Source organism: Sarcophilus harrisii, chromosome 1 (genome assembly GCF_902635505.1).
Source record: "Sarcophilus harrisii chromosome 1, mSarHar1.11, whole genome shotgun sequence".
Classification (NCBI taxonomy): Eukaryota; Metazoa; Chordata; class Mammalia; order Dasyuromorphia; family Dasyuridae; genus Sarcophilus; species Sarcophilus harrisii.
This window is the reverse complement of record NC_045426.1, coordinates 78,826,180-78,840,457: the sequence shown is the minus strand read 5'-3', so window position 1 is coordinate 78,840,457 and position 14,278 is coordinate 78,826,180. Positions and strand designations below refer to the sequence as shown.

The window sequence follows — 14,278 nt, the reverse complement described above, 5'->3', positions numbered from 1 at the left end:
AGAATTAATTTGGAAATTCAAGACACCATATTCCTCTGACTAAAGTAGGAATGGTACTCTTTTTTTTTTTAAATTGCTGTTTGCTTGCATTTTATTTCCTTCATTTTCTTTTTTGGTTTGATTTGATTTTTCTTGTACAGCAAGATAATTGTATAAATATGTATGCATATACTGGATTTAACATATATTTCTACCATGTTTAACATATATTGGACTATTTGCCATGGGAGGGGGGAGGTGGGAGAAGGGGAGGAAACAAGGTTTTGCAAGGGCTAATGTTGCAGAAATATCTATGCATATGTTTTGAAAAATAAAAAGTTTTAATTTAAAAAGCCCTCTCCCCCCAAAAAAGTAGGAATGGTAGATGCAGCATACATAGTCATCTCTGCCCAGAGGAAGCACTCAGAAAATATGGGTCATACTGAATGAAAAAGACCAGCTTGTCCATGAGAAGTCTGATCAGCTTCAGTTCCAAGCAGTAGTGTGTCTTCTGGTCCTGGCCCTGAATATTTCTTATAAAAGGCTGCTGATGGGTCTACTAAGAATTTATACTAACTGCAACCGGGTCCTGACTACAGGGAAACAATCTTTTGTTAATTTCTTATTAATTGACAATTGTTACTAAGGCTCTAATCCCCATTCCCACTCCCTTACGCAAGCAGGAACAATCAGGGCTTTCCAGGTTTTATGAACTATTGAAATCATTAGAGGCTTAGTATATTTGGGATCCAGCCAATGGCAGGGTTGCTGTCTGGTGAAACTACAGAGTGGACATTGGGTCAGTTGAGTCGTCTTATTCACTATGCACATCAGCCTAGTTTTCCAGAATGACTCCATTTATTATTGCTGTTGTTGACAAACTACATTAAAGAAACAGACTTGCCAATTATGCTCATGCCTGCAAAGACTTTCAAAGGGATTAAGCAATGATATTGGGACCACATTCTGCTGGGCCAACAAAAGAGGCAAACAGCTGCTCATTCCATCCTTTTAAACTTGGGACTGGCAGGGGAAAATCTCCCATCCCATATCCATGGACCCTTTCCCTGTTCTTCACTCAGGCTCAGATTGGTCCTCAGTATCTGAGGGTCAACATCTTAAGTCTTTAAACAATATAACAGGAAGAATCAAGCAGGAAAGAGAAGAGAGTCAGCATTTAGATAATGCCAAAGATATGGAAGTTTGGGAAGCCCTGTGCTAAACACTTTAGAACTATTATCTCACTTGATCTTCACAATGACCCTTCGAGGAAGGAGGCTGTTATCCTCATTTTAAAGCTGAGGAAACTGAGGCAATCAAGGTTAAATGATTTGTCCAGGGTTTCACAGTAAGGGTCTGAGGCCAGATTTGAACTCAGATCTTGCTGATTCCAAGTGCAAGACTCTATCAGTGCTCTACCTAGCTGCCTTTGGGCACAAACTTCTAGAGCTGAAGTACGACTGACCCTTCAACAGAATGTATGTCTGTTGTAAGGGCAGCTCAGCTGGCCATAGCAGGAGCCAAGAGATCTGGGTTCTAGTTCCATCTCTGCTTCTTACTGGCTATGTGATGCTTGGGCAGCATCCCGTCTTAGTTGAGGCTACATGATTTCTAAGGTCCTCACATTGTAGGATCTATGAGCTCCAGTCTTCCTCTATTAGCCTAAAGAGCTGGCCTGGCTTGGCTTTTCCAGGGTCACTCAGGTTACCGTGGGGCTTTCCCCTGGCGTGCACTCTGATGTGGGTAGAGAGCCTTGACTGATGAATGAAGCCCTTGCCACACTCACTGCAGGAGAATGGCCTCTCCTTATGGTGTAAGCGCTGGTGGTAATTCAGGCCACTCTTCAGGCGGAAGCTCTTACCACACTCGGGGCACTGAAAGGGCTTCTCACCACTGTGGACTCGGAAGTGCTCAGTCAGTTTATACTGGTGGGTGAAGCCTTTGCCACATTCCCCACAAGAGAAGGGCCGGTCCCTGCTGTGCACACGCTGATGGACCTTAAGGGTGCCCTTCAGGCAGAAGCTCTTGTCACACTGGGAGCACTGGAAGGGCTTCTCCCCGGTGTGCATTCTGAGGTGGTCTGCGAGGTGGAATTGCCTTGTGAAGCCTTTGCCACATTCACTGCAAGAGAAAGGCCACTCCCCTCTGTGTGTGCGCTGGTGGGCTTTTAGAACAGCTTTCAGACGGAAGCTCCCGTCACACTGGGGGCACTGGAAGGGCCTCGCGGCCGTGTGCAGGTGGTGGTGCTGGAGCAGATGCCCCTTTAGGTGGAAGCTGCCGTCACACTCTGGGCACTGGAAGGGCCTCTCCCCGCTGTGCACTCTCCTGTGTTCAGTGAGCCTAGATTTCTGAGTGAAGGCCTTGCCACACTCAGGGCAGAAGAAGGGCCTCTCCCTGCCATGCAGCCGCTGGTGGGTCTTCAGGAGGCCCTTCCCAGGGAAGCTCCTGCTGCATTTGGGGCAATCGAAGAGCTTCTTGCCTTTGTACAATCTGGTATGTTCCACAAAGTGGGCAAGGTCCTGGACAAATGCCTCCTCTGTTTTGTACAGGCCCTCTTCTGCCTTTGTGTGACTCTTTAAGCAGCAGTCCTTTTCATTGTTCTCCATCTGTAGCAAGTACCTTGGCCATCCATGGATGCTCTGGGGTCTCTGGAGAGCAGATCGCTTCCTAAACAGCTTCTTGCCTTTCAGGCACTGGCCCATCTGGTCTCTGGAGTAGCTTAGGTGTTTGCCTAGATGACCTTTTAGGCAGAAGGCTTTCCTGCAGTCAGGACAGGGGCAGATGCTCTGCCTTGTGGGAATTTTCTGGAAGGAAGGGGATCCTCCAGTTTTATGGTTCAAGTGGATGCTATGAACGTTTGGAGCTAAAGACTGTGAATTTTGCTTACATGGGCTCTTTAAGGAACAGCCTGATTGATCATACATAGAGGAATCTTCTCTTTTTTCTCTTGACAATAGTAAATCAGATAAGTCCTGGTTTTGAAAATCACAAAAAAATTGCTTTTCCTTTTGTAAACTCAAAGATTTTTGGTCCTCTGGAATGAAAAAATAAAAAATACAATCATTATACATTCTAGGTGATTTATTATACATTCTAGACACCTTCATTTTAGACTCTGATCTGGGATAACTGAAGAATCCAGTTCTTGATCTCACTTTTAGGGCAGCTATCTCTCTCTCTTCAAATGTCTTTCTATATTTCGTCAAAAGGTCTCTGATTTTACTGATGTGGGTTCTTTCTCTCTCTTAATGCAAGGTAACCCTTTCATTCTCTAATGGATAGTGTCATTAGTTGCTGAGAACTTCCAGCATTATCATCTGGCAGTCGACCTTCTGGAGCGAAATCTTGAAATTAGGTAGGTGGCTCTTAAAATCAATTCTATGTCACTAGGTCAGTATAACACTCAAGGCCTTTCTAGGTGGTAGAATATGTGCTCAGCTGAGCTAACCTTTGCAAGGTCAACCATATACTACAATGAGGTATTTTTCAAAGTGGGACTTCAGTCTTCATTAACATAATCAAAAAATACTAGACTACAGAGACTCAGGGAACTGATAGAGAACAATAAAGTCATAAAAGTGTGTATATATATATATACTATTAAAAAAAACCTGACTCTGTGAATAGAGGTTCTCCCAGAGGACTCAAGGAAGAGCAGGAATTAGATTGCATGGTAGGCAGAGTATTCACTGTCTAATGCAGGGGACAGAGAAGGCATTTAATAAATACTCGTAGAATTGAAGTGTTGAATCCTTGTTACATTTTTTTTTCAGTCTAATATAAAAAAGAATTTTGAAAACCATATTCATCTATCATTTCGAAACAGCTTCAAAATGGGTATGGATCTTCAAAGGGGAAATATTAGCCTAAGAAATAAATTCAAGGACTCCCCAAGGAATAACATAGTTGAACTTTTTAAGGTATTCATATTCTTATAATGTAAATAGGAAAGTGCTGTTCCTAAATTAAGGACATGGAGAGAAGGAAAAATATATAGAAGCAGGGAATGAATAGCTACATCTTCCCTACCTTTTCAAATTCTGAGCTCTCTTAATTTAATCATACCCTAGGGTGATGGCCCATTCGAACTTGCTGTTTCCCTCAATTTCTGACCAGAATACAGGGTTCTGTGTCTTGCTTAATCTTGCAAAAAATATGAATTGCTAGGTTTCCACCTCCTCATCTATAAGGTAACCATGTCTGTCCTAACATTTCGGATTGTTATGAGAATCAAATAATTCCTGTAATAATTACTAGCATAAGATAGGCAAAAGTGTTCTGGAAATTATAGAGTTCTTATATTGAGAACTGTTATGATGTGGTAAAATATGGGATTCCAATCTCGGAAGAGAGCTCATCTACAGGTTCAGTGGGAGAAGACAGACCCTAGTATGACAGTGAAGTTGTTTGAGGTCTGTGTCCTCTTCAAGTCCATTTAGTGTCTCTTAAGACTCCAAACCACAACTCAGCCCAACATGAGGGGAAGAGTTAAGTCTCAGAACTAGGAGGATATCAAAATATATATTCAGTTTCACTGCTCTCATTCTTTCTCACTCACCCCCAAACAGCTGCCCCTCTGTGTTCTTCAAGTCAGGATGCTTATCAGCTCTGGTGCTGACTGCCAGGTCTCTTCTCTCCAACTTTTCCAGATCTCTGATGAATGGCTCTTGTCCCTGTTCAATCCAGGTGATCAAGTCTGGCTTGGGAATGGCACAGCCTGCACACAGCCCACAAAGAAAGAATCACATTTACTTAAATTGAATGTCCTTAAATTGAGTGTGAAGCAATATGGGAAAGATTTTTAAAACTAGGTTGCTGAGGTATCTCATCCCAATGCTCTATTGAACCTATTTGAATATTCTACTTGACTTCTTCTCATGCTCTTAACTTCTTGAAATGTGCTACATGGTACATTTTCTTTTGGTCCCAGATAAAGGATTTCATTGGAATGAGGGAATTACTAGTGTGGAAACTCACTTCACTGATGCAAATCAACACCTCTTCTGTAACTTAGTCTTAGAGGGTTTCCTAGGGCACAGGAGAAAGCCACTTGTCCATGGTCACAGCCAATATATGGAAGATTCAGGATGACTTAAGTTTTTTGACACTAAACATGATCTTTCATTCCATAGACCATGTTGCCCCCTATTGGTATATGGTAGTTTAAAAAGAACATTAAAATGGCTTTTGTAATTCTGGCATCTCCATTTTCTCAGTTTCCTGGATTAAAGAGGTATATATTATTTAATTCCTCTTCCTTTATCCCTGGAACCCAACCAGTCACAGTCTTCTTTAAAAAAAAAATCAAACTTAAACACCAAACAAAATGATTATTTCCATATACAAAATAGTACATAAAAAGACAATTATACCCAAAACTGTGAATCTCTATTATATATAGATTGCTCTTCCATTTAAGTAGGTGATAAATTTAATACATAACTTTTTGCTTGCTTATTCTTCTGACCATTAAAAAATCTTTTATTCTCTTAAATTTTTTTTTTTTTGGTGGGGAGAGGGAATTCTATTGCTACCTGAACTTTTCAAACCTTCTAACTCTTCATCAAAGCTGGGGATGGGGGAAAGAAGAAAAAACCTAATCTTTGTAATAAATAAGCATAGTTGAAAAAACAAAACTCCCACATTGGCCCTAACCAAAAACATATATATCTTTTTGAGTCCATCACTTCTTTGTCAGAAGTATTCTTCATTATTGGTCTTCTGGAATTGTGACTGGGCCTTGCATTGACCAAAAATCTAAAGCCTTTTAAAGTTGTCTTTCTTTATAAAAAGAAATCACAAAAATGGTTCTCCTGGTTCTTCTCATTTCACTCTGGATCAGTTCATGTAAATTTTCCGAAGTTTTTAGAAACAGTCCCAGATGGTATTCATGATTTTCTTTCAGAATGTTTCTTTGGTTTCTTTTTCTCTGTATTCTTTTATCACCTCATGCTTCAAGCATAAATTGACTTTGCTTCCTTCAAAGCTCCCTTGAAATCCATTTCTTCTCTCTGAACTCTCCCTGACCAGTTCAGCTAACATTATTATAGATTGTGCTTCCTTTGAATTTCTGTAAAACTTTTAATCTCTACCACCAAAATTTAACACTGCATAATTTACTCTCTAGTACTGTTTGCCATAGATTTCATATATGTAAGTCTTTTGTAAGTTACTCTGGGCAGACTCATACAATGATTATATATGGTAAAGAAAACAACTGTGAAAGAGAAGAACTATGGTCAATGCAATGATCAATCATGACTCTAGAAGACTGATGATGTATCATGCCTCCCCTCCTTTGGCAAGATCAGTGATAGACTAATAGGTGCAGAATAAAAAAGACATTTTCAAATACTGCTAAACAAAAACTAAAAATGAAGAAAATAAGGAAGTCAATGGCTCATCACAAGAAAATAAACGGAAGAAAGCAGAAGGAAAAACTCAGAATAGGTCATAGCCAAGAACGACAATATTGAAACTCTCATGTTAAATTTTAAGTAAGCAATTAAAAAACCTCAAGTTGAATGATGAAGTAGAAAAAAAATCAAAACTCTGTAACAGTTCACAGTTCTTATATGATCCTCTTTTTGTTTTTCCTTTGTATACTGAAGTGTTTGGATATTGATGCTTATTAAGATGCTAGTATGAAAGAAAATGAAAAAAATTTAGAAAGATGATAAATTACTTAATGGTAGAGACTTATAATTCTCTATCTCTTAGCTAGACAGTGAGGCAATGAATAAATATCTATTGACTTGCTTGAAATTTCCTCACTTTTGTGTTTTCATTCATTATTGCTCTTTTCTTATTAAATTTGTTCTTTTTTATTTTATTTATATCTATTTTATTTTTGTTTATTGTACATTGTTTATTCATTATTGTTCCTTTCATTTCAAATATCTGTGTGCTGAAGAGACCAAAATGGAAGAAGAGAGAAAAGGGAATGTCACTATATAAAATGGCAACAACAACAACAACAACAACAACAACAACAACAACATGTTTTTAGTACCCTGGCACTTCTCAGCAAATCTTTTTGGTTCCATTTACACTCTCAAAGTGATATAATATGTTATGTATAATATGCACTACTGGTGATAGATATTATGAATGATATACAAGTAATGTCTGCCTGGGGCAACAAGGAAATGAAGTGGATAGAGTGCCAGGCCTAGAGTTAGAAGACATCTTCCCGAGTTCAAATTCAACCTTGGGCACTTATTATCTATGCGACCCTGAGCAAGTTATTTAACCCAGTTTGCCTCAGTTTCCTCATCTGTAAAATGAGCTGGAGAAGGAAATGAGAAGCCACTATAGTAATTTCTGCAAAAAAACCTCCAAATGGGGTTATGAAGTACCAGATACTATTGAAAAGTGACCGAATAACAAAAAAAAGTATGTATCCACTAAAATATAACATGCACATAATGTGTGTATAAGGGGATACACACATTGTATGAATATCACATGTAATGTGTATGCGCATCCCCAATTGTGTAACAGACATTTTATATAACATGTAACAAATATGTGTATGCATACATGAGTGGAAAGAAAAATGCTGAACATGTATTATAGATTTATGCATACCCAAGTGAACAGACGCCATGTATAACAAGTAATACGTCTATCCATTTATAGGCTCTACATACATCCATGGTTGGCTACACACTTCACACACAGGCAGAGCTCCTGCAGAGCTCCTGCAGAGCGGAAATTCTCTTATCTTGTCTGTGCATCCCACCCCTTAGCACAGTGCCCCGGCCCGTGGAGCTGAGTAAGCGCTCGGTGAGTGGCGGAAGCCTTTCTTTGCATCAGACCATCTGACAACCCTGAGAGAGTCCAGAGAACAACAGCCGCCTTGCGGCACCATGGGTGCCGTGCTCCATACCGGGATATCGCGTGCGGTCTCTCGGGTAACGAAGACCCAAGCAAAACTGCAAATACTGACAGCCATCTTTCCGACTTTCTTACTGAGAGAGCCAAGCAGTGGCGCTTCTTCCCGCTCTTTTCTGCCTCCGACTCCGCGCGAGTCACCCATCAAGCTCCTCTCTGAAGGCCCTTACCCAGGAAGATCAGAGCCTCATAACTGGCCTTCATGATGTTCTTGTAAAGGTCCTTCTGCCACTCCTCCAGCTTCCTCCATTCTTGCTCCGAGAAGTACATGGCGATGTCCTCGAACGTCACGGGCACCTGGAACCACAGATGGGAAACGCATCACTTTACTTCTCATCGCTACTCCGGCGCACCCGCGTGCAGTTCGCTGGGGGGCTACGCGTGATTCCCACGAGGGCTGTTTTCAGGGCTAGGCAAGAGAAAGCCGGCTGCCTCTTGTCGGGGCGTGGGCCTCTTTCCTATTCAGATGCGACCCCTGGTGGCCGGAGCGCAAGCCAGGCCGACTTTCATGAGGCAGGAGCCCGCGGGAGGAGGCTCCAGGTCCCGTTACTGGGATGCTCGGCCGTTTGGGGCGCCTGGGGATCTGAGAACCCCGCGCGTGTACCCGGCGGGTCCCCGGGCGTAGGGGCGCCCTTCTCCGGTGCCCCAGGTCTCCAGGCCACAGCCCGCGAGCCCCTGGGAGCGCTCCCCTCCCCCCCCGCAGCAGCAGCAGCACCGCGAGGCCTCCTCCGGGGACCGGTCGCTTCAGCGCGGACCCAGCGTGCGGGGGGCGGGGGGGGGGGCGCGGGTCATCCCGCCCAAGGGCTTCAGCCCCATCCATGACTCGGGCCCGATAAGGCACTTAGGGATGACGGGTAGAGGACAGACGGGACAAACTGTAAATCTCCAGGTAAATGGTTTATTGTGGGCGCGACCCTCGCCCCAGCCCCCCCGTCCCCAGCTACCGGCCCAGCTTCCTGGAGGCCTGGGTCCCGGGTGGAGGCCGCTCTTACCCGAGCAGGCGCCCCCGGGGCCATGGCCTCCCAGTCTCCTCGGGCGGGTAGCCCCGAGTACCGAGATGGGGCCTCGGGTCCGGGCCGCGACCTGCATCCGGGGCCCCGCCCCGCCCGCCTAGCGGAGGGTACGCCCCATCTCCCGTGCTCCGCCCCCACAGCGCCGCCTGCGGGCGGGAGGGGGAACGCCTTTCTGCTCCGCCCTCCTGCCCGGTTTCTCTCGTTCCCGCCCACTTCTGCCTGCTCAGGTTTCTTTAGGCCCCGCCCCCTCTCCTATGCCCCTCCTACCCAGGGGTGGATCTTAGCCTCGCCCATCCCCTCCTGCTAGGGCTTCTCTAGGCTCCGTCCCACCCACTTCTGTACGGTCCCTCCTTTTCCCTCTCGCCACTCCCTCACTTCTTTCTGCCAAGGCGCAGCGGCTCTCCCTCAGAGGCAGGCTGGCTGCAGTCAGTCAGATAAACTCATTTCCACAGCTCCCAAATCGCCACCCTTCTGGCTTTCTTCCAGCCTCCAAGGGACGCCCCCTCCCCAATTTGCTATACTGTCTTTGAATTCCTGTGCCACAGCTCGAACCCAAAACTTTTATCTTTTACTTCCTTTCATTCTACGCACTCTTTTGTACCTTAAATTCCATTCAGCTTTATGATTCTTTTTTATTATTATATTTTATTATTATCATTATTATTTTAATTTAATAATAATTAACCAATTAATTATTAATAATAATTTAATGGAATTTTATTTTATTATTTATTGTTATATTTTATTTGAACCCAAAACTTTATCTTTTACTTCCTTTCATTCTACACACTCTTTTGTACCTTAAATTCCATTCAGCTTTATGATTCTTTTTTATTATTATCATTATTATTTTAATTTTTATTTAATAATAACCAATTAATTATTAATAATAAAAATTTAATAAAATTTTATTTTATTATTTATTTTTATATTTTATTTGAACCCAAAACTTTTATCTTTTACTTCCTTTCATTCTACGCACTCTTTTGTACCTTAAATTCCATTCAGCTTTATGATTCTTTTTTATTATTATATTTTATTATTATCATTATTATTTTAATTTAATAATAATTAACCAATTAATTATTAATAATAATTTAATGGAATTTTATTTTATTATTTATTGTTATATTTTATTTGAACCCAAAACTTTATCTTTTACTTCCTTTCATTCTACACACTCTTTTGTACCTTAAATTCCATTCAGCTTTATGATTCTTTTTTATTATTATCATTATTATTTTAATTTTTATTTAATAATAACCAATTAATTATTAATAACAAAAATTTAATAAAATTTTATTTATTTATTTTTATATTTTATTTGAACCCAAAACTTTTATCTTTTACTTCCTTTCATTCTACGCACTCTTTTGTACCTTAAATTCCATTCAGTTTTATGATTCTTTTTTATTATCATATTTTATTATCATTATTTTTAATTTAATAATAATTAACCAATTAATTATTAATAATAATTTAATGGAATTTTATTTTATTATTTATTGTTATATTTTATTTGAACCCAAAACTTTATCTTTTACTTCCTTTCATTCTACGCACTCTTTTGTACCTTAAATTCCATTCAGCTTTATGATTCTTTATTATTATTATCATTATTATTTTTAATTTTTATTTAATAATAATTAACCAATTAATTAATAATAAAAATTTAATAAAATTTTATTTTATTTATTGTTATGTTTTACTTGAACCCAAAGCTTTTATCTTTTACTTCCTTTCATTCTACGCACTCTTTTGTACCTTAAATTCCATTCAGCTTTATGATTCTTTTTTATTATTATCATTATTATTTTTAATTTTAATTTAATAATAATTAACCAATTAATTATTAATAATAATTTAATGGAATTTTATTTTATTATGTTTTATTTGAACCCAAAACTTTTATCTTTTACTTCCTTTCATTCTACACACTCTTTTGTACCTTAAATTCCATTCAGCTTTATTATTCTTTTTTATTATTATATTTTATTATTATCATTATTATTTTAAATTTTTATTTAATATTAATTAACCAATTAATTAGTAATAAAAATTTAATAAAATTTAATTTTACTATTTATTGTTATATTTTATTTATTTATTATTATTATTATTATGCAGAACGCCCCACCTTTGCTTATTTCTCCTGGCTCTGCACTCCCTCCCCGAGGGCAGGCCATGTTCCTTTATTCTATTGTCACTGATTCTGGTCCCGTTCTAGTACTGTGTAATTTGTAACTGACTTGACCCAGGTGGCAGTCCCCTAAACTTGCATGTGCTAACTTAGACCTTGAAGAAAGTGAACATTGGACTAAAGGTGGAAGAGACGGCTTCTGGGTGGTCAGTGAGGGATAAACTTAAGATGTGTTATCAGTGAAGAGAATAAATGAGGCTGCTTGAAGGGGTCACATCTGTGGTGTTTTCTTCTTTTCTAGAATACGTGATGGTTCTCTTTGGGAGCAGGTTTCTTGGGGAGGTTTCTGGAGGCAGCCTTAGTTTCAGTTCAGATCAATAATCATCTCAAAGGCAGCCAGGGATTTAAGTACAGTCTTTTATTTTCTCTTCTAAAATAGCCCAGTTAGTTTTCTTAGAGGCTTATCTCCCTCCTTGGTTCTAAGAGCTCTTGCAGCTTGTCCTTTGTCGCCTCCAGCTCCCTCTGAATCTTGGTTCTACTCCTCCGAATCCTTCGTTCTGCCCATCTGCAGTCTCTAGCTTGTCAATCTCCTGAACTGAATTCACTTGAGCTTTTTTTGGTTCCGAGAGCTCTTGTTGCTAGTCTTTTGCCTCTGACAGCTTCCGCCTCTAGCTCAACTCTGACTCCTGGCAATCTTCTGAACTGACTGGTTTCACTAACTCAGCTCTTTTTATGCTCTTTTAGAGGTGTCTACTCAAAAGGTTGACTTCTCCTCTGAGAGTGGGATTATGGGAGGTGTGAATTTGGATATCTCATACTGAACCTTGAAATCTCCCAAACGTGTGAACTAATATGTGAACTCTCAAAGGTGTTGACTTTAGCATTGTTTCTATCAATTCCATTGGAATTCCAATTCCATTCCTTGTTTCAAGTTCTGGTTCATAACACACATGGATTGTAGATTCTTAAACTGTGGTTTGTGACCCCATGTGGGGTCTCATAACTGAATATGGGGGTTGTTTCATTTGTATGCATATTTTATGCACCTATATAACCAGGGCCAAGTAAGAATTTCTTGGGTGAAATGGAAAAAAATGTAAGAAGCCCTGACAAATCAATCTGGACATAAATTAGGAGAAAACAGACAACTATTTTGAAGGGCCTCATACTAGATGGTATGAATCTGTATAGTATAAAAGCAGTTCAACTGCCTTGGATGGTTTGAGACCAGACAGCTTCATCCCCTATAACTACCCATCAGGTCCTAGCTATCATGGGCATCTTGCTCTGTGCTGTATCATTATACAAATATTTTTCCTATCCCTGCTTTCACTTAATGCTGAGGACACAAAAATCCAATGATTGCTCCTTGGAATGGTGTGATATACAAGCTTTCTGAGGGTGAGCACTATCTCGGGCTTTTGTCTCCCCTCTGCTGAGCAGTTTCTGACACAGGAGAATAAATGTTTGCTGATGGATGAATATATATAGGGAAATGAAGAACACTTGGAAGTTTGAAACAAGTGCTATGAGAAATAAGACAGAATTTTCTCTAAAAACTCATTGTCCCAGAAGCAGGAAGAACAAAATGGACTGTTAAGACTTAGGGTGATGGAGGAAGACAGGTCATGGCAAATTGGCCATGAAGACAACCAGGAACCACTGAAGTATCCAGAAGCGGAGAAAGATGTGATAAAAATGCTTGAGAAAAATCATTCCTGCTATTTTATTCCAAAGGGCTAGCACAAGAAGAGATTTAAGGCAGAGTAGATCAGAGCTTGTGGACAGCCATCATTTTGAGCCTGTGCCTGTACTAAGTTCATTGAAGGACCTGGATCACAAGGAGTACTCCATAAATATGAAAAGAATGAATTGTTAATGAAATATTAATTTTATTTTCACAGTTGCTTGATTAATCATGTCTACAAACTGGTGAGGTAGGTATGCGGGTATTTTTGCATCGTAGGTGAGGAAATTAAGTTCTGCGGTTCAATGCCTTTCCTTTAGTTGCAGAGCTAACAAAGTAAAATAAATGATTCACTCATGCCTCTCAGACTTCAAATCCAGTGTATTTTACTATCTTCTAGCTTGTTCTTCCAATCTCCCTATAAAAAACCTAGTTTCCTCAATAGGTCCCTTGTGGAAATTTTTATATTTTTTCTTCAGACACATTGGTGAACTTTGATAAATTTTCCCAGCCAATATTTCTGCCCGAAATGTCTTTTATCGTCCTTTTCAATGTAGCTCAAGAGTACTCCAGTGCTTCCCCCACATTTACCTCTTGGGTGTCTTGTCTATGATTTAACAGCTGGTTGAGAAATCAGGGACTAGCTCCTATTTTCTTTGTTTCCTTGCTTAGTGTAGTAGTTTTTCTTAAGTTGAGGAGACTGTGGAAACTTTCATTGACTCTTCATACATAGCAATCAGTTTAAATTCAGAGATGTTTTATCGTTATATCTAACAAATTACAGTCAAAAATCCAACAAAATAAAAAACAACTTCAGCAACCAATGAATGCACTTATGTCCATTCAAGACTATATATTTTATGGGCTCTAAATTCCCATGTGACTCAGTCTTCCCTGTTGAGGCCTGAGGAGGGCAAGAGGATGATCCTTGTCCCTGTCTAACTATTCTGTGTTCAGGGTTCTCTCACTCTTTCAAAGGGAAATTCTTTGGTTTTTAGGGAGCAGATAGTGAGAAGGGATTTGCCAATGGCTGGGTACTGTGTCATTTGAAAAGGTGACAACTTCTTCTGAGCTAGTTTATGAAGCACATGAGAACATCAATCTCATTCTTAGTTATACCTTGTTTTTGAACAAAAAATAGCATCATAATGTGATCACAACTTTACTGGCCAGGCTTCACTGAACAGCTAAAGAGCTGCCTTATGAATAAGGTACTTACTTCTGCTTGGCTCCAGAAAGAACTGTGAAAAGTGGGTGGAAGATATGGGGTACCTGGCTGTAGTGCAATCTAAGTAAGAACTTCCCAACAATCAGAGCTATTCCAGAACGGAATATGACCTGCCTCATGAGGTAGTAAGTTTCCTATTACTAGAGATGTTCCAGCAGAAGTCTAAAGACTACTGGTCTAAACTGGAGAGTTTGGATTAGATGATATCTGAAATCTTTTCTCATTGAATTGCTCTGGTGTACACTTGACATCCAGTCCTTGTGTGCTTGAGGTCTGCTTTTAACTCCAGTCCAGGTCCATCAGTCCATAGAGCAGGCCCTTGTAGTGCTGTTTCT

General features: G+C 40.0%; 1 protein-coding gene across 1 annotated transcript; it reads right to left on the bottom strand.

The window, feature by feature from the left end:
• Positions 1-338: 338 nt before the first annotated feature.
• On the bottom strand, positions 339-9,073 carry LOC100924466 (zinc finger protein 425-like). The gene is made up of 4 exons (XM_023498290.2): positions 8,868-9,073; positions 8,046-8,172; positions 4,538-4,696; positions 339-3,013 (listed from the first exon to the last, which is right to left on the bottom strand). The coding sequence occupies exons 1-4, from the start codon at positions 8,889-8,891 to the stop codon at positions 1,614-1,616; spliced, it is 1,710 nt and encodes a 569-aa protein (XP_023354058.1). The 5' UTR covers positions 8,892-9,073; the 3' UTR covers positions 339-1,613.
• Positions 9,074-14,278: the final 5,205 nt, after the last annotated feature.

Excerpts from the sequence above, each read along its gene's own strand:
- LOC100924466 (XM_023498290.2), bottom strand. The coding sequence starts at position 8,891 with ATGGCCCCGGGGGCGCCTGCTCGG. Across the intron at positions 8,173-8,867 it reads CCCCGGGGGCGCCTGCTCGG|GTGCCCGTGACGTTCGAGGA; the intron begins GTAAGAGCGGCC and ends CTGTGGTTCCAG. Across the intron at positions 4,697-8,045 it reads TGAGGCTCTGATCTTCCTGG|GCTGTGCCATTCCCAAGCCA; the intron begins GTAAGGGCCTTC and ends GGCTGTGTGCAG.